This window comes from Conger conger, chromosome 10 (genome assembly GCF_963514075.1).
Source record: "Conger conger chromosome 10, fConCon1.1, whole genome shotgun sequence".
In the NCBI taxonomy this organism is placed as follows: domain Eukaryota; kingdom Metazoa; phylum Chordata; class Actinopteri; order Anguilliformes; family Congridae; genus Conger; species Conger conger.
The window spans coordinates 35,609,645-35,633,331 of NC_083769.1; the positions used below are offsets into that span (position 1 = coordinate 35,609,645).

Genomic DNA, 23,687 nt, shown 5'->3' on the forward strand with positions numbered 1-23,687 from the left:
GTCACTCATCACAGCACTATAAGGTTGAGTTCTGGCAATGAAAGCCAAGGACGCCATTATGTGGCCAAACAATAGGCTTGCCAAAAGAGCTATTTGGAATGTCATTAAGAAGAAAGAGAGCATTGGTGTGTGTTTGGGATCATTGCCTTGCTGTGGGATGAAGCACCATCCAATGAGTCTGAAACAAGTCAACCAAGGTCTAATCTGTCCACCACACCTTTTTCCAGAACTCTTTTTGGTACAGAGTAGTAAACTGTAACATAGTCATCCTTTTTATGTTGTTAAAGAGTGGTTTGCATCTTGCAATGTAACCTGATCTACTGTACATTGTAGTGTAGTGTAGTGTAGTGTAGTGCCGTGTATGGGCTAGCCTGTAGCGTAGTGAAAAAGGTACATGACTGGGACTCGCATGGTCGGTGTTTCGATCCCCGGTGTTTTGTTAGCGAAAAATGCCTTTAAACATTTCACAGGCGATCATCGTCTGATGAAACAGATTCCAGTAAAAACAACGATAGCTATACTTGAGTTTAACTTTCGTATTTATTTGCAAAGAAATAACAGAAAGTGAGAAAGCTTACCAGCTTCCTGATTTGAATCAGACATAGTAAGACTCTTTTACACACTTTTCCAGAAAGGGGGGCTTTACCAAAACAAAAAGACATGAAGCTGGCCACAGGGCGGCCTGTAGCGTAGTGGTTAAGGTAAATGACTGGGACAGGCAAGGTTGGGGGTTTGAATCCCAGTGTAGCCACAATAAGATCTGCACAGCAGTTGGGCCCTTGAGTAAGGCCCTTAACCCTGCATTGCTCCAAGAGAGGACTGTCTCCTGCTAAGTCTAAATCAACTGTACGTCAGTCTGGATAAGAGTGTCTGCCAAATGCCATTAATGGAATGTAATATTCATCAGTATTTTGTCTGCTGAATACCCCTTGTTGACCTTGCTGTAAGACCGGAATGTGCCTGCTAGCTAAGGTCAAAGGCTGTCTGTCTGCTGGGAGAGACACTGAGAAAGACTCCTAGTAAGCACTTAATTCAGAAAGTGGTCTAATAGTTATAAGGATTAAAATTAAATGGTTATTTTTAACCACGTGATTGTCTTCATGTTAACACACATTGTCAATTAAGAATCTTTCTTAACCCGCTTATCGTAGGGGGGCTGGAGCCTATCCCAGCATACATTGGGCAAAAGGCAGCAATACACCCTGGACAGGTCGCCAGTCCATCGCAGGGCACACACACCATTCACTCACACACTCATACCTATGGCCAATTTAGACTCTCCAATCAGCCTAACATGCATGTCTTTGGACTGTGGGAGGAAACCCACGCAAACACGGGGAGAACATGCAAACTCCACACAGAGAGGCCCCGGCCGACGGGGATTCGAACCCAGGACCTCCTTGCTGTGAGGCAGCAGTGCTACCCACTGCGCCATCCGTGCCGCCTCAATTAAGAATCAATTAAAAAAATTACCCTTACACCATTAATGTAATGTAATGTAATGTAGATCTCTTTTTGAAGTCTTCTGCAGAGAGTAGTCATTGACACATCCATGCCTGCCTCCTGAAAAGTGTTTCTGATCTGTCAGACAGGAGTTTGGGTGTAGAGGACTTCCTTGGCCTACCAGCTCAGCAATGCTCTTTTTCTTCTTAATGTTATTCCAAACTATTGTTTGACCTATGTCTCTGATGGAAAAAATGCCTGTTTTTTTTCCTATGTCTCAGCTTCACAATAGTTCCCTTGACTGCCATTGGCACAACTCTGGTCCTCATGTTGACAAATGCCAATAATAAAATCCAAAGGCAATCAAAAGCCTAGAATCAAGACTAGATACTGGAAGCTCTCTTATACCTGTACTAAGGAAACGATTGAATACACCTGCTTAATCAGAAACAGTTGAGAAGCCTCTGTATACAGGCACTAAGGGTTTACATAGACTTTGTGGTGACATTCTAAACAATTTTCTGAGATGTTCAGGATGGAGCATTGAGACACTGAGGATGAATGAGACCAACATACGTTTGTCTTTAATGTTCACAAATATGTTGCCCAGATACTTATGATTTAATACTTATTTGTTTTGACAGTGGGCTCATAATCATTCTGAAAAGCGGATGCACTGATGAACTGCAATTTGTGTAGCTTGTTTCTTGAGCGGGGATTGATCACCTTCATATATTGCTTTCAAACTTTTTTGTTTGTCCCTGAAGGACATGGAGCGAGAGTTGGACCATGTGTGCTCATTCCTGGGTGTGTGCCCATCTGAGGAGGAGAGACAGCAAGTGAAAGAAGGGGTGCAATTTGATGCCATGAAGAAGAACCGGATGGCGAACTACTCCACTATGGATGGCATGGACTTCAAAATCTCTCCATTCATGCGAAAAGGTTAATGGAGGCAGTTGTATAGGGAGTGAAGCCTGATGTGTTCTTGCCTCCTTATTCATATCTTTTATTAATGCTTTTCCTTCCTCCCTCTCCCTTCAGGGAAAGTTGGCGATTGGAAGAATCACTTCACTGTGTATCAGAATGAAGAGTTTGACAAAGAGTACCAGAACAAGATGATGAATACCACACTTCAGTTCCGGACCGAGGTTTAAGTTGGTGTCCATCACTCAGGAACCAAGCTTAGATCTGGTTTAGGTGATGTTACAGTACACATGAACTCATGGGTTGGCTCCAAATTGAATGGCAGTTGAGAGAAAGTTTTTCCTACAATTTAAGGTGAAGAGTGATAAATAGTGTATTCCCGCCACCTAAGTAGTATTTGCAGTCATCACATATACACAATGCATGAAAATAAATCAGACAAAAACTGCATTTTAGCTATCAGTGCCTTCAGGAGACCTTCATGTTGCATTTCTTTCAGGAAAATACCTTTAAAAACTTTGCTTTATTTACACGTTCGTAAGTATCTGTATCTTTCTTGAGGGTCCTCCCACAACAAACCAGTACTTTTTCAGTACTTTTTTTGCATTTTTAGAGCATATTGATACTTACGGTACAGGTTTTTATAGACAGTATTTTATATAATATGTACTTGGCCTGTAGTGCATTATAAAGTATAATACTGGAAGGAAAAAAGGACGTCTCTTGAACTTGATGAAAATATGAAAGGTTTATCCCAATACCAGCAGTGACAAAGCGCACAAATGACACTCGGGACACTCAGGAACCCTACTTTTTATACACTTTTCCAGTAACATACATAATGGGAGGATGTAGACAATTTTGTGGCACCTATCAAGTAGGCAGTAGTGTACTGACCATCCTGCTGGGATTGAATTAGCATGTATTGTTGACTCAAGTGTAGTTCCTGATCTCTCACTCCCGGTCGCTATTCTACCATTGCACCAACTCTAATGCTGATAAGAGACCATCAAGGGATCATTTGACCACCAGGCACAGTGTCTGTCCAACATATCTTTTTAATACTTATATTCCTCTAAATTACCGATGAATGCATATGCAATATCCAATATTCCCTCCATGTTGATTTTCTTTGTATATCCAAATAAATGAAGACGCTTCAACAACAAAATTGGAGTACTGTATCTTCTTTCACTCAAACGCTTCCTCAATAACATCATCTCGCGGCACTGTTATCTCAGTGAAGGACACTATCTGCTCCCTCTCTGAGTACAAAACCATATCAGGTCTCAGGGAGGTTGAAATTAATATGCAGAACCTGGAGTTGCCTACCAGTATTGGTTACTAATTTCCAGTCCCTTGCCTTCACGCGTTTGCTTTCCAAAACTGTGGCTAAATATTTAAGAACTTGATTATGACACCGGTGTAGCAACCCTGCATTGCAAGTTGGAAGTTGTGGCTCCAATAGCAAACTTCATTTGGCTTGCTTTCAGATCCCACAAGTCACATCAGCCGACCTTCCTCCTTTCTACACTGACCCAGCTTATCCATTGTCCCTGCTTTACTTGCAAAGTTGCTTTCTCACACCTATCTGACTCTTCCTGCCTTATATTACTAATCATCCTCCTCTCTGAAACTGTAGCTTTTGCCCATTAATTCCACATGTCACCTGATCCTACTAGCCCAGCCCTCCCCTTTTGCACCTGGCCAACCACATATCTATGTTCCAGTGTTCTCTAAGCATGCTGGGCTGCCTCCCTTGGGTTCCACTTCCTCCCTGTTTTAACTTCTGGAGCAGCAGTCTTCACCACTGCATTCCAACAGAACAAGTTTCAAACACTGCAGATGTCACTCGAACATGGGTGAAAACACAAGCACATCATCCAAGTAGAGCTGGAGAGACTGGAAGTGATGGTATGAAGTATTCACTCCATAAACTGCTAGAATGTCCAGAGCATTACACAACCCAAAAGACATTTGAGTAAATAGCCCAAAGATTGCTTGAGTAGCCTATATACCTCTACTCAAGGCAACATGTGACTGGTTTTGTGTAACATTGTCAAATGAATGTGTAATGTAGGCTACAAACTCATGGCAGCTGTCATGATCCTGGATTCTGTCTGTTTGTCTAATTCCTTATTCTTCCTGCTCTTTCTCCATTTATGTTTGTAGATAGCACTAATATACGAATAACAACTAACATAGATTTTGTACAGTACTAATTATATGAACACACTAATTGTCTAACAAACTAATAACAATCACTCATTGGGGTAATTAGAATTGAATCACGTAAACTAACATACTAACTTTATCTCTATTTCTAGACTGCTCTATAACTCTGCCTCCCTAATCTTTGATTGCCTGCCTTAATTCAGCAAAGCATTTGCACCTACTCTCCACTATCTCTACATTCCTTAACTCCTTAACTATTTTCCTTAACTACTTCCTTAACTGTCTACACCCTAGTCTGGAGCCGTTTGTGTGTCCAAGCATGTGTGTCTATGTGAATCTAGTCCCGCGTTTTCATTCCTCCCTCGTCATTGAATGATTGCCCTTTCATGTGTCTCACCTGATGTTTATTTGTTAGACTGCCCTCACTCCCATGCCCTGCCTAGGTTGTCTCATTCCCCTGTATTTATACCTGTCCTTTTCAGTTGCTCTTCGCTAGTTCGTCTTTTCCTGATTTCGAGTTCCGAGCCCTTGTATTCCTTTCCCCTTGCTCTAATCTTCTCGTCCCCATACCTTTGCCCTTGTGGCATTCTGTTTTGGTTTTCGCTGGATTTTTCCAGTTTTTGACTCCTGTCTGGTTCTTCTCTGGACTCTTCTCTTGCATTGTGATCTCTGTACCTCTGCCCTTGGACTGACCTTGCCTGTCTGACCCTTCATCTGCCTTAATTAAACTTGCCATTTTCTCATACCCCTAAGTCTGCTTTTGGTCCAGCATAATTTAAAGTTTCTAAATTGGTCATCTTTCAATGTTTGTTTTGTAAGCACTAGCCTACAGACAACTGAGGCTATCTTTATTGTACCTTTTTGTCTAGCTTGCTCTGTTTTTTTTCTTGCCATCTGGCATGAAGAAATGTGTATAATTAGAATGCTGCAAATAGTGAGGTTTTCAAAGAGTTGCCAGTATGTTTGTTGCATTGCATATTTAGCCTGAACTAGCCTTTAAATTGCGAAAGCAGTCTTCTGGGAAAGAGAACACTGAAGCTAAAACATAACTTAAAACGTGCACAGCCACCCCACCCTACTGAAATTGCAAATTGCCACTGCAATTGCAGAAACAATGTCCTTTTATGCTATGTGACATCAGGCAAGAAACTGTTGATAAGTGATCTTTCATCTAGTTTTCTTTCTCCCATGAATTGGACTTTGAGTTGTGGTGTAATATTTACCCTGCTGCAATTTATGTAAAAATTATATCACCTCCTTCCCAGGTACAGTGTAGTTTAAACAGTAGCAGACCAGTCTCTTCAGCTCAGCCCTTACAATCAGCATGGCCAACCAGGACCAAAAAGAAGTAGGTGTTTTATTACTATATGAGAAACCTTTGCCACTAAATGAAGTGAAAGAGATGCATATTTACTCTGGGGTATTGTAATGACTGATTTGTTGTGTCAGAGACCATATAGAGCTCATTTAATGCAGTAGTTTTTACTACTTTACTTACTACGCTTTCCTAATACTCTCCTAATCAAACGTTAAAACATCGTTTCTTATCACATTTTTGATCCATAAAAAGGATTTAAAAGATAAGATTCATTGGTTACACTATCACGTTTTTTCTAGCAAAGCAAGCCAGTCTTTTAGGCATGTAAGTGGGGGTGGGCTTGACCATAAATACCAATGCAAAGCAAAGCTGCATTGATCTATAACTTCGGGGGACATTATTTTAGAGCCAAACAGATAGAAAAATCTATCCTTGTAGCTTTCCATAGGGACTGTAAGCATGGTTCTAAACCAATCAGGGCTGGAGGTACCCTGTCAGCAATATAGGCAGTGTCGCGGCAAAGTGTCTCCCACTTTTGGAGTGAGTGGAGTGAGGGACGTTTTAGGAGTATATATTGCATGTATAGTACAATTGTGCTAGAAATCAGCCAAAACCAAGTGTTGCTTGAATTTTCCTGTGCATATTATTTTGCTCTAACATGGTGTTATTATTTTGCTCTGTAACAGTCTTCTGTAAAAAACTGCAATAGTGTTGCCTGAACTGAGTCACAGAGAAAGGTGCTGTTTAATTAAATGTATTTAAATGCGGGTTAGGCAATGTTCATTCATTAAAGCAGGGGCTTTCAACATTTTCTGATGCAGGACCCCCCACCCAGGCTCAAAGGCATCAGACTTCAGTAACTTTTGATGGAAAAATGTTTTGTTGGAACAGTTAACATAGTCGCAGAGAAGAAGATTAATGTCCCTTAGTCCGAATTCTCAGTGCCAGGAGGGGGTGTGTGTATGTGTGTGGTACATTTGTCTGCTGCATATTTAATATTGAATTGTTTCTGCTTTCCATTTTGGCTTCTCTCAGACTGTTCCAGTTCCTCGTCCAGAGTTGTTTGATTTCCATGGTGTGTCAATGATTCATTACTACACTGACAACTGGGATAATGTGCAGAACTTCCAGGCAAAACCTGATGATATTCTCATTGCAACATACCCCAAAGCAGGTCTGACCATCTGTTCATCTCTGTCATTCTATTTACCGGTATGTCTCTCTGATAGAATGAAATATGTCTTCTAGGGCCTCAGGATTGACTACACTTAGGGCCAGGGCCACACAGAGACATAATGAGGGGCAGGTGTTCAAAGTGAGGAAAGGCCACACAAACCTATAAAAACTACACTCAGTTATTGTACAGAATATATTTTATTTAGATTAATGAATGACAATGTATATGTATTTTGCTTTCAAAGTAGAAATGTTAATAGTTTCTTTTTTATCAATTAAAAAAATGCAAAGTGAGTGAACAGAAGAAAAATCTAAATTAAATCAATATGTGGTGTGGCCACCCTTTGCCTTCAAACCAGCATCAATTCTTCTTGGTACACTTGCAGAAAGTCAGGGATTTTGTGGGCATATAGTCAGGTGTGTGATTAATTATACCAAACAGGAGCTAATGATCATCAATTTAATATGTAGGTTCAAACACAATCATTAACTTAAACAGAAAGAGCTGTGTAGAAGGGTTAAAACTTGGTGAGGAACAGCCAAACTCTGCTTCCAAGGTGAGGTTGCTGAAGACAGTTTAATGTCAAAAGTCATACACCATGGCAAGACTGAGCACAGCAACAAGACACAAGGTAGTTATACTGCATCAGCAAGGTCTCTCCCAGGCAGAAATTTCAAGGCAGACAGATGTGCTTTCTAAGCTCTGTTGAAGAAACACAAAGAAATGGGCAATGTTGAAGACCATAGACGCAGTGGTCGGCCAAGGAAACTTAGTGCAGCAGATGAAAGACACATCATGCTTATTTCTCTTCGCAATTGGAAGATATCCAGCAGTGCCATCAGCTCAGAATTGGCAGAAACCAGTGGGAACAGGTACACCCATCTACTGTACGGAGAAGTCTGGTCAGACGTGGTCCTCATGGAAGAATTGCGGCCAAAAAGCCATACCTCCGACGTGGAAACAAGGCCAAGCGACTCAACTATGCACGAAAACACAGGAATTGGGGTGCAGAAAAATGGCAGCAGGTTCTCTGGACTGATGAGTCAAAATCTTAAATATTGGGCTGATAGCAGAAGGCAGCTTGTTCGCCGAATGGCTGGAGAGCGGTACAAGAATGAGTGTCTGCAAGCAACAGTGAAGCATGGTGGAGATTCCTTGCAGGTTTGGGGCTGCATTTCTGCAAATGGGGATTTGATCAGAATTAATGGTCTCCTCAATGCTGAGAAGTACAAGCAGATACTTATCCATCATGCAATACCATCAGTAGGGATGTGTATCGTTAGGATTTTATTGATACCGATACCAATACCGATACTCCTTATCGGTGCCGGTATTTATCGATACTCTTATCGATACCACAGCGTGTAATTTAGTGTATAAAATAAAGACCGACCAATTAGGAACCAAAAAATACCGGCTCTCGGTACACATCCCTAACCATCAGTGAGGCATCTGATTGGCCCCAAATATATTCTGCAGCAGGACAACGACCCCAAAAATACAGCCAATGTCATAAAGAACTATCTTCAGCGTAAAGAAGAACAAGGAGTCCTGGAAGTGATGATATGGCCCCCACAGAGCCCTGATCTCAACATCACCGAGTCTGTCTGGGATTACATGAAGAGACAGAAGCATTTGAGGCTTCCTAAATCCACAGAATAACTGTGGCTAATTCTCCAAGAGGTTTGGAATAACCTACCTGCTGGGTTTCTTCAAAAACTGTGTGCAAGTATTGTGGTGACCCGCTGGTTGAGAGAGAGAGAGAGCAAAATTGGTGAACAAAAATTATTTCTTTATTTTTTTCCTAATAGTGCCTTCAGGGCACTTCACAATTGTCCAGAACAAAAATTCATTATTTCAAAAAAAGAAAGGGAAAAAGATCAAAGATGTGCCTGGTCTTCCCCAGCTGAGGTTGTTGCTGTCATCCAGCAGGTGGCAGTGCTGCGTGCTTTCCCTCCCTTGGAATGGTCTCATCGTTGATTGGATAATTGCTTAATGAGTTACCAATTTTCCTGACTGTTTGCACCTGAAAGGAGCCTGATAAATGGCTTCACCCAGAGGCTTGAGGGGGAGGTGATTTCTCACTCCGTGCTGAGCTGTTGGCTGTTGGCTGTTGGCTGTTGGCTGTTGGCTGTTGGCTGTTGGCTGTTGGCTGTTGGCTGTTGGCTGTTGGCTGTTGGCTGTTGGCTGTTGGCTGTTGGCTGTTGGCTGTTGGCTGACGTGGTCTTCCTTTGTTATTTTGGATTTCCACACTCCACCTGCAATCACACTCAAACACCCCTAAACTGATTCACTCTGACACGCATTCAGACAGAAACACAAGTATTGAAAAATAAAACTCTTTAAATATATTTTCCTTGTCTGGTCTCCATGTTTTGTTGTGACTGCTTGAATGCCGGTCGTAACAAAGAGAAAAATAGAAATAAATTAAGCGGCCAAAAAATTAGGAACTCCGAAACGGTAAAAACCAAAAAGCGGAGCCGGATTTCACATGGCTGTGTTCGCCCATCTTTGTCCGTTGTGGGGCCGTTAAATCCACATGGTTCCCCGACCTTGGAAGTCCTCTTCCCCCACCTAGACGCCCTTCTTTGTCTGTTGCATCTAGGAAAGAAAAAGAGATTAGTTGGCTTCTAGCCGGAAGGATTGGCTCACGTGAATCCCGGGAAGTTACTGTTTCTTCCACGGGGTTTCCTCCGTAATCATGGGGTTCTCCTGGTGTCCTTCCCGAAAGTATTCCACGTCTCATTCGAGTGGAGTTCAGTTGAGGCATTCACCCACACTGGCTCTGCGTATCTCCTCTTCCGTCCTGAGCCCCGCTCTGCACTCGAGTTTGGCCTTTTGTAGGGTCTTGGTCTCTCCCAAACTCGGCGCAGCTGTGCCTGGTTAATGAGAATTGGTTAGCAGGGTGGCCTGTAGCATAGTGGTTAAGGTAAAGGACTGGGACATGCAAGGTTGGTGGTTCTAATCCCGGTGTAGCCACACTAAGATCTGTCCAGCCATTGGGCCCTTGAGCAAGGCCCTTAACCCTGCATTGCTCCAGGGGAGGATTGTCTCCTGCTTTGTCTAATCAACTGTACGTCGCTCTGGATAAGAGCCAAATGCCAATAATGTAATGTTAGTGGAGTGCATTCCACACACGCCCTGGTTGTGCTGGCCTTGGTGCTTATTCTCCCCCTGCCCGGGCTCTCTCCAAGGTGCCGATCCCTTAAATACAAATTAAGGAAATATTCACCGTCAATTATTTTCCCCAGCTCCTGGCGCCGGCGCACTGGCCGTTCACTCTAGTGGGGTACCGATCCTCGATTGGGCCACCACAGTATACCTAGAAGAATTGATGCTGTTTTGAAGGCAAAGGGTGGTCTCACCAAATATTGAGATCACTTCTTTTATTTATGCATTTTGTTCATTGATAAAAATAAAGTATTAACATTTCTATTTTTGAAAGCATTCTTATTTTACAGGATTTTTTCACACCTGCCTAAAACTTTCACACAGTACTGTATATTGTTATGTGCATCTTCCCTGTGTCTAAATGTGCAAGACCAAAAAAAGCATTACTTGCAGCCTGTTCACATACAAATCACTCAAACTCACCTAAATAAACATCAGACTGGACCTACAGAAGCATAATAGCAAGAATAATGCATTGTAAACGGCTCATGCTTTTAAATACTCAAATGCATTTAAATAGGTCACAGAGTATGATTTACAAGCAAAGGAAAGCTGTGAATGTGACTGAACACTATTTCTTGAATATTTTTTTACATATGATTTTTTGCTTTTTTCATATGAGAAATAGGTCAGGTTACAGTTGTATTAGCCGGTTGGAATATCTTGTCCATACAGCTGTAGTGCTCACTGAGTATATATATTTCTTTCCTCTGTCAGAAATCTTCAAACATTCCCGGCTATAGCCCAAAAAACCCAATGCTGGTGACGCCTATACCCCATTCAATCATCTGTATACGTTAATTACTGTGCCTTTGGTTTCTATGCATTCAGAACTGTTTTGATATTTATCAAAACGGGGCAGCCTGTAACGTAGTGGTTAAGATACATGACAGGGACCCGCAAGGTTGGTGGTTCTAATCCCGGTGTAATCCCTAATCCCCGTTGGGCCCTTAACCCTGCATTGCTCCAGGGGAGGATTTTCTCCTGCTTAGTCTAATCAACTGTACATCGCTCTGGATAAGAGGATAAGAGCCAAATGCCAGTAATGTAATCTATTTGTTACCCTCTCTCAGGTACAACCTGGGTGTCCCAGATGTTGGACCTTCTGTATTTTGGGAAGTCTTCCCCGAAGCGTGGGGTCTCCCTGCCCATCGTTCAGAGAGTCCCATTCCTGGAGATCTGCATCCCATTTCTTCCCAAAGGTCACAGAGACACTTATGATCTCAATAGCTTCACATAGGTGCCAGTTTAGAACAACACAATATACATATGCACTGGAGTAGTAGTTCACAAGTTTAGTCTGTCCAATATATGTAGGCAGGAGAGAATATACAAATGTGGCACAGAATATAATTCTTGATTAAGAGCTGTACTCTTCTTCTCCACATACAGGTGTAGAATTGGCAGATAAGATGACCACATCCCCTCGCCTCATTAAAACCCACCTTCCAGTTCAGTTTGTGCCTAAATCCTTCTGGGAACAAAAGTGTAGGGTAAGGGTGAACCACTTCTCTTGATTCACCATTTCTGAATTTCTATATTCTTTTTATCAGGCGCTTTTACAAAATGACAGACCTTGTCATCTACTCTCTATTTTCCTGCAAGGAAATATTGGTGCAGACAGGTAGAATGTCTGCATACACACTTTCCAAATAAATGTTTGATGCTTGGTGTTTGTATTTGTTCTCTGTTGATTGTTGAGTCTACTGCTGTAAGTTGTCCTGACATCAATGAATTATGGATTTAACATCCTCTCTCCATCCATGTTATATAAATGTTGAACTCCACTCTATGCAGATTGTCTATGTAGCCCGCAACGCCAAGGACAATGTTGTGTCCTACTTTCATTTTGAACGTATGAACTGTGTGCAGCCTGAGCCTGGAGACTGGCCAAGTTACCTGCAGAGATTCCAGGAGGGAAAATGTGAGTGTGGGAGTTATTTTTCTGGTTAAATAAAGTTTAAATTCACAGATCATAAGAAAGTACAGTCAGGAAAACTCACATATTTAAATTAAACATGTATTTTGTATAGATATTTATATTATATATAATATTTATATTCGACAACTCTTATTTTTGGATTAAATATTTTAATGAATATGTAAGTAAAATGTATTTAGATTTGGCAATGAATGGATTTGCTTCCATACAAAACTGGAGGAATCAGAAACCCCCCAGTACCAAACAGGTGGAAGCTGGGGTGATGGACGGTGAGCGCAATTTGTGCAGTAGCAAGCAAAGCATGCAGATTCAGTTCAGGCAATGAGTAGCACAGGGGAGGACTGTTGGTTTATGAAAGTGTGCATGTGATTAGACGAGTCATTGGACTCAATTAAACAATGTGACCCTGTATTATACTCAACTCCCTCCTTGGTTTTCCAGTGGCATGGGGCTCCTGGTATGACCATGTGAATGGGTGGTGGGACAAAAAACAAGCTTACCCCAAACTCCTCTATCTACACTACGAAGATCTAGCAGAGGTAAGAACTGCAGAAGTGAAAGTTTTGCTAGCCAGCAGTCCCTGACATAGCAGTTCCTGCTGTGGAACAATAACCAAGCTCTGCAGCTTGCAGCACTATGATCAACATTAACATCGACCCCAAAATAAAGATAAATATATTCAGCCAATTATTGGCACCCTTGATAAATATATACCAAACAAATCTGTAAATGAAAAAAATAGTAGTTATTCACATAAACATTATTGTCTAACTTTATTAATAATTCAGTGGAATCAAACTAAGTCTTTCTTTCAAGAAAAATATTTCCTCAAAAAAGCAGGTTTCACAATTATTGGTTTAATACTTTGTGCAACCACCCCTGGCAAAGACGACAGCCGGAGGCCTTTTCCTATAATGTGTCATAACACATTTGGAGGGTTTTTTTAATTACCATTCCTCCATGCAGTACTTTTCAAGATGATTCATATCCTTGGGTTTGCACTTATGGACTGCCCTCTGAAGTTTAGATCATTGGTTTTTGATGGGATTTAAGTCTGGAGACTGAGCAGGACGTGGATGTTCTTTTCACTTTCGCATTTCTGTGTGGATTTTGATGTATGTTTGGAATCATTGTCCTGCTGGAATCAGCTTCCTAGCAGAGACAACCAGATTTTTTGCCATGGTTTCCTGGTACTTTGATGAATTCAATATGCCATTGATCTAAAATAGATGTCCACTGGCAGCAAAAACATCAATGACCTACCTCCATATTTGACAGTAGGTATGAGGTGCTTCTCCTGAGCACTGGATATACACTTACATTTCCTGTGACATGCTCAGTAAGGGGCATTGAGACATTGAGGATGAATGAGCCCAAAATATGTTTGTCTTTAATGTTCATAAATAAAATGCTGAAAAGGATATATGTTGCTGAGATGCTTTGAATTCATGTAGCTTGTTCCTTGAGCGGGGCGGCATAGATGGTGCAGTGGGGAGCACTGCCGCCTCACAGCAAGGAGGCCCTGGGTTCGAATCCTGGTTGGCCGGGGCCTCCGTGCAGAGTTTGAATGTTCTCCCCGTGTCGCGTGGGTTTCCTCACACAATCAAAAGACATGCAGGTTAGGCTGACTGGGGAGTCTAAATTGCCCATGGGTATGAGTGTGTGAGTGAATGGTGTGTGTGCCCTGCAATAGACTGGCGACCTATCCAGGGTGTATTCCTGCTTTTCACCCAATGTATGCTGGGATAGGCTCCAGCCCCCCTGCGACCCTGTTCAGGATAAGCAGGTTAAGTTATAATGGATGTTCCTTGAGCATGGATTGGTCACTTTCATTTTTTGTTTGTCCCTGAAGGACATTGATCGGGAGTTGGACCGTGTGTGCTCATTCCTGGGTGTGTGCCCGACTGAGGAGGAGAGACATCAGGTGAAAGAAGGGGTGGAATTTGATACCATGAAGAATAACCGCATGGCTAACTACTCCACTAGCGATGTCATGGACTTCAAAATCTCTCCATTCATGCGAAAAGGTTGGTCGAGATTGATGTCTTCTTGCCTTATTCACATCTTTTACCAATATTGTATCTTTAACGCTTTTTTCCCTACCTTTTCATTCAGGGAAAGTTGGCGATTGGAAGAATCACTTCACTGTGTATCAGAACGAACAGTTTGACAAAGAGTACAGGAAGAAGATGATGAGTACCACACTTCGGTTCCGGACCGAGATTTAGACAGGTGTCCATCACCAAGGACAAGGGTCAGCTGCAAATGCAATTCACTGGCAGTTGAAAAAAAGTTGCACAAGTTCTTCCTCAAATTTGAGGTGAAGAGTGATGAATAGTGAGTCTATGAGTCAGACTGAGAATGCAGACCTCAGTTCTGGACTAACAACAGTGGTCAAATTCTTATTCTTCACTCATTCAACTTTTTAGCAATGTTCACATTGAAAAGGTATCTTTATGTCTGATTTTCTTTCGTTTAATATATTTCAGCATAATAGGAGAGCATATTACACGTTTTGCTCTTCCTTCTATTTTTTGGGCACATTGGATTGGAATAAATGTCATACCAAATGAAAGAATGAAGTCGCAGGGGCATATTTTGTACTCTTTACATCTTCATATCATATTTCAGTACAGAGTAATGGACAGGTAAGTAGAGGGTATGCACTTGTGTACCCCCATAAGTTTTTTTTCCATTTAAAATTCAAAACCAAATATAATCAAAGGACCAGTGGTGCCGTTATAGAAAACCTTTGCGACTGTCAGCAATGCCCATGAGGAACAACTGCAGAACACCCCCCTTTACCTCCCATTCCCCGTCAATCATCTCTGTGACGAATGGCAGCAGAACGTGAGATCCCCCCTCCCACATCAACAAAATGAACGACAGCAGAACACTGTGGCTTGTGGCAGTCGTAGTTTCCTGTATATCTGACTCATCTAACTCTTCAGAAATGGTCCTGGCACATTTATATTGCCTGGCCTTCAGTACAAGCTATCAGGTTTGCAGAACAACCGGACCCAGCCACAGAAATCCAGCAGGCAGGAGTTAGTTCCAAGTCTTAATTAGAATAAAGGCAGGTGGAAGACAGTTCGTAGTTAATAGTCCAGACAATGGGTCAACTCTCCAGCAAACGGGTACAATATGGAAAAGCCAAAATGGAGTACCCAGAGGATAGAACCCAGGACCTCCTTTCTGTGAGGTGGCAGTGTTACCCACTGCACCATCCGTGCTGCCCCTATTTTGTACATTTATACCGAATAACTTTTTATCACATAAAATGTGTTATTTTTTACCTTTGAAGATGGAAAAATATGAAAACTATCCTCACCTCTGATTAGTGTGATTTTGCCAACATGTACACAGGAAGCTGACCTCAGAACACAAAGTCACACAAAATGGCTATTCAATTTTTTAGGTAGTGCTTCTTGTTTTTGAGAAATTAACAGTGTGACAACTTACCCCACTCTCCCCTACCTTTTATTTACACATTCATGAGTATTTCCACTTGAACTAATTTGCAAATCCACTCAAAATGGGAATTCAAGAAAAATTTCGGATTCCACAACTGTATTTGCCATCAGATATATCAACGATTACTGATGGAAGACCAACCCCTGCTGCCATGATAATAGAATGACAGCAATGACTAGCTGAAACAAATGAGTCCCTGCTGAAAAAACAGCTCAGCCTAGGTTTTGAAACAGCTGGAAGCTAGTTCACCAGTTCAGACCAGCTCTCAGCTTGATATGGTTTGAATTCCCTGACCATCTATCAGCTCAGACCAATGGGCATCATGGGTAAATAAAACACATCTCGGTCATGTATTCAAACCAGAATTACAAGGTCTGTCATATAGTATACACACACATATATCTCTTTGTGTGTGTGTATGTGTGTGTGTGCATGTGACGTGTATGCATGCATGTGTTCATGTGGTTAATGTGGTTCTTCAGTATGAGTTCTCTTCTTTCTGGGAAATGTTTCCCACGCTTCAGGAAAGAATTAGATGGAATGAGAGAAAAACTTTCATTATATTCCACTTTCACTAAGTTTGGCATACCCTAACGTGTGATAAATACAGTGGTGTGAAAAGTGTTTGCCCCCTTCCTGATTTCTTATTTTTTTGCATGTTTGTCACACTTAAATGTTTCAGATCATCAAACAAATTTCAATATTATTCAAAGACAACACAAGTAAACACAAAATGCAGTTTTTAAATGAAGGTTTTTATTATTAAGGGAGAAAAAAAAATCCAAACCTACATGGCCCTGTGTGAAAAAGTGATTGCCCCCCTGTTAAAACATAACTTAACTGTGATTTATCAAACCTGACTTCAATTTCTCTAGCCACACCCAGGCCTAATTACTGCCACACCTGTTCTCAATCAAGAAATCACTTAAATAGGACCTGCCTGACAAAGTGAAGTAGACCAAATGATCCTCAAAAGCTAGACATCATGCTGAGATCTAAAGAAATTCAGGAACAAATGAGAAAGAAAGTAATTAAGATCTATCACTCTGGAAAAGGTTATAAAGCCATTTCTAAAGCTTTGGGACTCCAGCGAACCACAGTGAGAGCCATTATCCACAAATGGCGAAAACATGGAACAGTGGTGAACCTTCCCAGGAGTGGCCGGCCGAACAAAATTACCCCAAGAGCGCAGCGACGACTCATCCAAGAGGTCACAAAAGACCCCACAACAACATCCAAAGAACTGCAGGCCTCACTTGCCTCAGTTAAGGTCAGTGTTCATGACTCCACCATAAGAAAGGCAAAAATGGCCTGCATGGCAGAGTTCCAAGACAAAAACCACTGCTGAGCAAAAAGAACATTAAGGCTCGTCTCAATTTTGCCAGAAAACATCTTGATGATCCCCAAGACTTTTGGGAAAATACTCTGGGAAGATACTTTGGAAGGTGTGTGTCCCATTACATCTGGCGTAAAAGTAACACCGCATTTCAGAAAAAGAACATCATACCAACAGTAAAATATGGTGGTGGTAGTGTGATGGTCTGGGGCTGTTTTGCTGCTTCAGGACCTGGAAGACTTGCTGTGATAAATGGAACCATGAATTCTGCTGTCTACCAAAAAATCCTGAAGGAGAATGTCCGGCCATCTGTTTGTGACAGTGCTGAAACGAACTTGGGTTCTGCAGCAGGACAATGATCCAAAACACACCGGCAACTCCACCTCTGAATGGCTGAAGAAAAACAAAGACTTTGGAGTGGCCTAGTCAAAGTCCTGACCTGAATCCTATTGAGATGCTGTGGCATGACCTTAAAAAGGCGGTTCATGCTCGAAAACCCTCCAATGTGGCTGAATTACAACAATTCTGCAAAGATGAGAAGGCCAAAATTCCTCCACAGCGCTGTAAGAGACTCATTGCAAGTTATCGCAAACGCTTGATTGCAGTTGTTGCTGCAACGGCCCAACCAGTTATTAGGTTTAGGGGGCAATCACTTTTTCACACAGGGCCATATAGGTTTGGTTTTTTCTCCCTTAATAATAAAAACCTTCATTTAAAAACTGCATTTTGTGTTTACTTGTGCTGTCTTTTGACTAATATTTAAATTTGTTTGATGATCTGAAACATTTAAGTGTGACAAACATGCAAATAAAATAAGAAATCAGGAAGGGGGCAAACACTTTTTCACACCACTGTATATGGTAAATCTTGAAAAATGTACAGTGCTATGCATAGCCTTGCACTTGGCCAGCTCTGTACAGGACCACATAAGCTGTATATTATACACACTCCTCCTCTCCAAGGAACGTTATAGAATTATCACAGCTCCATCAAAGGGCCACATAAATAAATGAATTTCCTTTTGGATTAATCACAGGAAATCAATTTGCAGACTCCCTATAGCTTGTCAGTTCAGAGTTTTTGAGGGTCTGAATTCAGTCTATGAGATCTGTTACCCCTTAAGTGTGAGTGTTATATGGTGAAGATATGGCATGGGACTCAGACACAGCCTGTAACCAAGAGCTGTCTGTGGCTATTGATCACTGTTCATACAGCCAGACTGCAGCTGGATGTCAGGTTTAAAGGGGGATAAATTAGCCCCATCAATATTTGTTAGGCCTTTTTCAGCTTTATTGGACAGTATATAGTATAGAGAGACAGGAAGAATGGGAGCGAGAGAGAGAGGGGAAGACATGCAACAAATTTCAGACGGTCAGATTCGAACCGCCGACGTCGCGGCTCGCAATGAGCATGCGGTTAGTGCTCAACAGGCTGCGCCACCGAGACACCCCAGCCCCATCGATATATTTTAACCAGTTTTGTGTATGTGCCTTAATTTACATGTACAATTTTACATTGTTAGACGTTTCATTATTCTCATAATCACAGTGAAAAAAGCGTGTGTATGTATATCTTCATAAAAACACAGAGGCTTATTTTGTGCTGTGAAAAAATGACAGCACAATTACAGCACAAACATTTTTTGGGAAGTCCTCCCCAAAGCGTGGGGTCTCATTACCCATCTTTGAGAGACTCCCATTCCTGGAGATCTGCATCTCACCTCCCACAGGTCACAGATGCTCTTCAGATCAGAAATGACAAATGACACAGTTGTACAAACATATTTATACCAAAGCTACCGTGTAGATTTATCTAGTCACAGTAGTTAATTGTGAACACAGCTTTCTGAAGGACTGCTCTGAACTTTTCTTTAAGAACACGTCTTTGTCCTCTCTAGGAAAAAAATATTACTAAGAATATGTGTGGCACACAATACAATTCTTGAGTAAGACTTGACAGCTGTACTCTTCCCCACATACAGGTGGAGAATTGGCAGATAAGATGACCACATCCCCCACATTAAAACCCACCTTCCGGTTCAGTTTGTGCCTTAATCCTTCTGGGAACAAAAGTGCAGGGTAAGTATAGACTTTGTCTCTTGGTTTACCATTTCAGAAAGTATGTATGTATGTATGTATGTGTAAAACCCCCACCCTTATGTCTTATTATGTTGTAGTTGTCACGAAAAGTCCATCCTTAATCCAGGAGAGACGTGAAGGGTGTAATGACAGAAGTGTCCAAATGGAGGCACTGTGGGAGTGTCCTGAGTCTTTCCCATAGGAAGTGACCAGGTGGTGGGTCACAGAGACATTCTTTTCCAATGGCTTGGCCCAGGGCTTAATGACCCCTTTGACCTAAAAGCCCCCAGAATACACATACAACCACAGTCCATCTTCCCTTTATCTCAGTCTCTCCCAGATGTATTTGGGAGATTTTGTGACAACTGTATTATTTATGTAACGGGTTACTAAACACCCTAATTAGCGAATAGGCTAGGTTAAGGTGCATTCCGGTATCTGGTTTGCTGACACACATATTAATAATTTCTGGGGGCCTATAAATTTAGAATTTAGAATTTAGAAAAGAGAATTTAGAATGTCCTGTTTATATTCTAGCTGCCGTGGCGTCCTGCCCTGGATCTTATTGCTGGGTTGCCTCGTTACTTTCGTGCTCGTCAACTTTGTTGCTTGTGTGCTCGACAATCTTGCATTCAGGTAGGCTGTTTACCTTTTCCTCCTTTCTACAATACACGGGTTAATTGGCAAGGTAACTCGACTTAAAATTACGCTGTTGTTTATAGTATTCGAATGCAGTGGTCCTCTGTCTGGGTTCCTGCCGTCTCTCTCTAGCTGTCGCACGGTAGGTCCATTCAGTCAATTACTTAAATTACAGTGTAATATTGTTGTACTGACTATGCACTCCTCTCAGGGTCTGTGTGGCATTTGTAGCTGTTGCCGTTCTGTTCCTATTGTCCGCTGTGTGGCCTGCTCTCCCCGTCCTGCCTGCTAGCCGTAACTCAGATAGCTGGAAGTGGCTACTAGCCATCGCTAGCTAGGCGGCTAAAGGCTGCTTGCTTGGGGTTTCTGCATGTGCGTGGGCGTGTGCTGGTGCGTGTAGGTGTAGGTGCAAGTCTGTGTGCGTGCGTGCACGCGGGTGAGTGTGAGTGCATGTAGTGGTGTTTAGGTGCTGCTTCTTTGTTTTGTTCTTTTGTTTATTAGTGCTTGGCTGTAATTGTTGGTGGCCTTTTTGCTTGCTGGCTTCCCTTTGCTGGTGGCTGGACTTATCCCCCCTCTAGTGGTGTTTTATTTCCCTTATTTGCATGGGTGTGCTGTGTTATTTTCTTAAGTTTGGTGAAGTTTACTTTTGTTTGGTTTGCTGTGTAAAACATTTTGTCTGCTCTACAGGGAAATCATATCACCCAGGAGGTCAGGGCATTCGTCCTGGTAAGCTAAGTTAGCCTGGCTAGCAATAGGCTACATACTGTATGAGGTACAATTTGTGGGCCCACATTGTTACTGCTTATGGCCTGTATATTTTATCTTGAAGAGAAAATAAATAAAGAATTATATTTTTGTATCTACTGAACCTCACGTCTTCATCCATTCTTCAGACAATTTATTCTGGTTGGTTACGGGGAGCTTACTGGGTAATCGGGAATCTAAACTGCTTAAATTCGGCTCTGTCACACCTGAAACAACCGGGTACAAGGAAATGCCTTACCTGTTGGGGTTCTTGTTCTTCCGTGCTTGTGTGCAGGTTCCTGTCTGGCTTCAAGGTATGTTGCAGTTTGCTCTGTTACTTGCAGCCACGTAATGTTCCAGGGCGGCCTGTAGCGTAGTGGTGAAGGTAAATGACTGGGATACCCATGGTCGGTGGTTCTAATCCCAGTCTAGCCACAATAAGATCCGTACAGCCGTTGGGCCCTTGAACAAAGCCCTTAACCCTGCATTGCTCCAGGGGAGGATTGTCTCCTGCTTAGTCTAATCAACTGTACGTTGCTCTGGATAAGAGCATCTGCCAAATGCCAATAATGTAATGTAAGCCTGATGAAAATTGTTATTGTAGGTCACCATAGAGGAAGTGGTGGAGCTTGAGGCTCTGCATGCGCATAGCCTATTGAGGTATTTATTTTAATCTTTTAATCATTTAGCTTCCGAGGTAATGTCATGGTTAAAATGCGCGACAATATCGCATTTACAAGAACGCCACGTTGCATGTGCACTAACAAATGTTTTTCTGCCATTATAGGACATTGCTAGCTGCTGTTTTGCCGACATTAATAATTTGCGTTTATCGCGTAGGCTCAAGGAGCAAGGAGCAAAGGAACGTGGATAGCGGGGCAACAATTCTATTAATACGCCGGTAACTGGCTACGTGGAGCATTGGTGTTTTTAAACTGTGTTGTACCCATCTTTCCCTGGGGCTCCGTGTTTATTTGTATTTTTAATATATTCTTATTATTGACAAACCAACTGTCGATAGAGTTGGGGCTTTGGGGCGGCGTACTGTCTACGTTGCAGTGCGTGGTTTGGGATCTGGTTTGGCATGGAGGTCACTACGGCGCCGTCGGAAGTGGTGCCGTTCTTTTCACTGCATGTTATGGCGTGTGTGTAGAAGTAGAACATTTGATTCACCGTGTCTGTATCTCACCGATTTACAGTGCGTGTGTGTGTGTGTCTGCTGTGAGTGACCTTTCGGTAAGTCCTTCACCCTCCACGGACCCGTACCCGCACGCATCCAGTAGCGCCCCCCAGCAGCGGGGAAGACCTACCGGCTAATTTTATGAGTTTAGGGATCCTGTGGGTTTTTCTATTGTGTTTTTTTTATGATTGTAACAAATAAACTGTTTTTATTATTGAATCCATGTATCTGCTTGTTCATTTAGTTGAACCTACCTATGTGGGGATTGATCACCAATCCTCGATTCTTATAAACTATTTCCTTATTTCCTCGTAATTCCCAAGGTGGCGTAATTGAGTGGTGTTATGCCAGTCACTGACCATGTGATTTTCTACATAACCACCAGCCTTACATGCCAACCACCTCCAGAACAATACAATGCCAATATACTAATCATCCAACCCACGATGCACTGAACAACAATACTACCAAGCAACAGTACACACCCTGCACAGGCTGCCAGTACCACACAAATCTCTATGGTTGTGATAACCCTGCTGGAGCAGTTGCATGCTCAGTGCCACTGATCCCATGTGGATTTCCATATGATCACTAGCCTTATCTGCTAGCCATCAGCTAGTTTAAGATGCCCCCAACTAGCCTGCCTTCTCTTCCCTCTCCTCTTTCAGCTGCAATGGATAGCTCAACTGCTTTTCTGGGCAATTGACCGCAAACATCAAATTCCAAAAGGAGCGATGTCGCTGACTTGGCCACAAACCCTCTAGCGCCTAGTTCTACAGGTCTGACATTTGCTCACTCGCTTCAACAACCAAGTTGGAGTACTGTATCTTCTTTCTCTCAAACACTTCCTCAATAACATCATCTCGCGGCACTGTTAACTCAGTGAAGGACACTATCTGCTCCCTTTCTAGTACAAAACCATATCAGGTCTCAGGGAGGTTGAAACGATAATATGCAGAACCTGGAGTTGCCTACCAGTATTGGTTACTAATTTCCAGTCCCTTGCCTTCATGCGTTTGCTTTCCAAAATTGTGGCTAAATATTTAAGAACTTGATTATGACACCAGGTGTAGCAACCCTGTAGCAGTCACATCAGCCAATCTTCCTCCTTTCTACACTCACCCAGCTAATCCATTGTCCCTGCTATACTTGCGTAGTTGCTTTCTCACAGCTATCTGACTCTACAGCTCTACAGCTCAAAAAATTCCCAAACCATATAATGCAACAGTACTTAACCCCCTCGTGGCCACGATGCATCACAAGACTGCTTGACTTAATATGAATTTGGACAGAGAGAAGAAGAGAGAAGCAAGAAGAGAAGCACTTCTGAGCTGGAACAGTCTGCATTTGTAGTACACAGCGCAGTACAATTAGCTAACATTATTGTTTGTACTATTTGAATTATATATCGTTATTTATTTATATAGCGTTCCTGGTGGCCCTGTCATCTACCCCTCCACAGAACTCACTCCGCTCTATAGGTAGGCTGGGCGATTGGCCCAACAAGAATTAAGGTGTGTATCTCGTACTAGCATGATCAGAGATGTTATATGCAAACACCAACTCAGACAAGTGCTCCACCTATCTTCCCTTCTTTTTCGGTGGAAGTGTTCGGAGGAGGTTGTGTAGAGTCTGATTAAATCATTCACACTGCCCATTTCCCTGTGCGTGGTGAGGTGTAGCATGACATTTGCCCTTTCCATACACCTGACAAAGCTTGGACAACATCTCCTTTGAAACACCTACCTTGGTCAGAATGAATGCGTTTTGGAACCCCATACCTCTGAATCCATTCCTTTTACCCAAGCTTTGGCTAGAGTGCTTGCTTGCTGGTCCCGTATTGGCCACTGTGAACTTGAAGAAGACATCCATGAGGATTAACACGTTCTCCCGTCCATCACTAGATGGGTCAAGTACTGTGAAATCCGTGGCAAGAAGGGGCCGGGACGCAGACGATCTACCCATGGAAGTGACATTTTGAGGATCCTTGGTTTGAATACACCTTCCATACTTCTCACAGTGTTCTTCAATGTCCTGAAATTTCCCAGGCCAGGAATACCTACTCCATATAAATTTGAAGGTATCA

The 23,687-nt window shown here is 42.3% G+C and overlaps 2 protein-coding genes across 2 annotated transcripts in view; both read left to right on the plus strand.

The window, feature by feature from the left end:
* The window catches only part of LOC133138214 (cytosolic sulfotransferase 3-like), a 42,397-nt gene extending 38,859 nt beyond the window's left edge, over window positions 1-3,538 (plus strand). Inside the window, exons 8-9 of the mRNA XM_061256786.1 lie at window positions 2,211-2,385; window positions 2,485-3,538. Of these exons, the coding sequence (XP_061112770.1) occupies window positions 2,211-2,385; window positions 2,485-2,597 (288 nt within the window). The 3' untranslated portion in view covers window positions 2,598-3,538. The remainder of the gene's footprint in view (window positions 1-2,210; window positions 2,386-2,484) is intronic.
* Window positions 3,539-4,172: 634 nt separating this feature from the next.
* On the plus strand, window positions 4,173-14,630 carry LOC133138215 (cytosolic sulfotransferase 1-like). The gene is made up of 9 exons (XM_061256788.1): window positions 4,173-4,281; window positions 5,808-5,890; window positions 6,896-7,034; window positions 11,282-11,410; window positions 11,601-11,701; window positions 12,006-12,132; window positions 12,592-12,689; window positions 14,003-14,177; window positions 14,266-14,630. The coding sequence occupies exons 2-9, from the start codon at window positions 5,867-5,869 to the stop codon at window positions 14,376-14,378; spliced, it is 906 nt and encodes a 301-aa protein (XP_061112772.1). The 5' UTR covers window positions 4,173-4,281; window positions 5,808-5,866; the 3' UTR covers window positions 14,379-14,630.
* The last annotated feature ends 9,057 nt before the right edge of the window (window positions 14,631-23,687 follow it).

Coding starts and splice junctions, on each gene's coding strand:
- LOC133138215 (XM_061256788.1), top strand. CDS start 5,867: ATGGCCAACCAGGACCAAAAAGAA. Junction 12,690..14,002: donor ACTACGAAGATCTAGCAGAG/GTAAGAACTGCA, acceptor TTGTCCCTGAAG/GACATTGATCGGGAGTTGGA. Junction 14,178..14,265: donor CTCTCCATTCATGCGAAAAG/GTTGGTCGAGAT, acceptor CTTTTCATTCAG/GGAAAGTTGGCGATTGGAAG.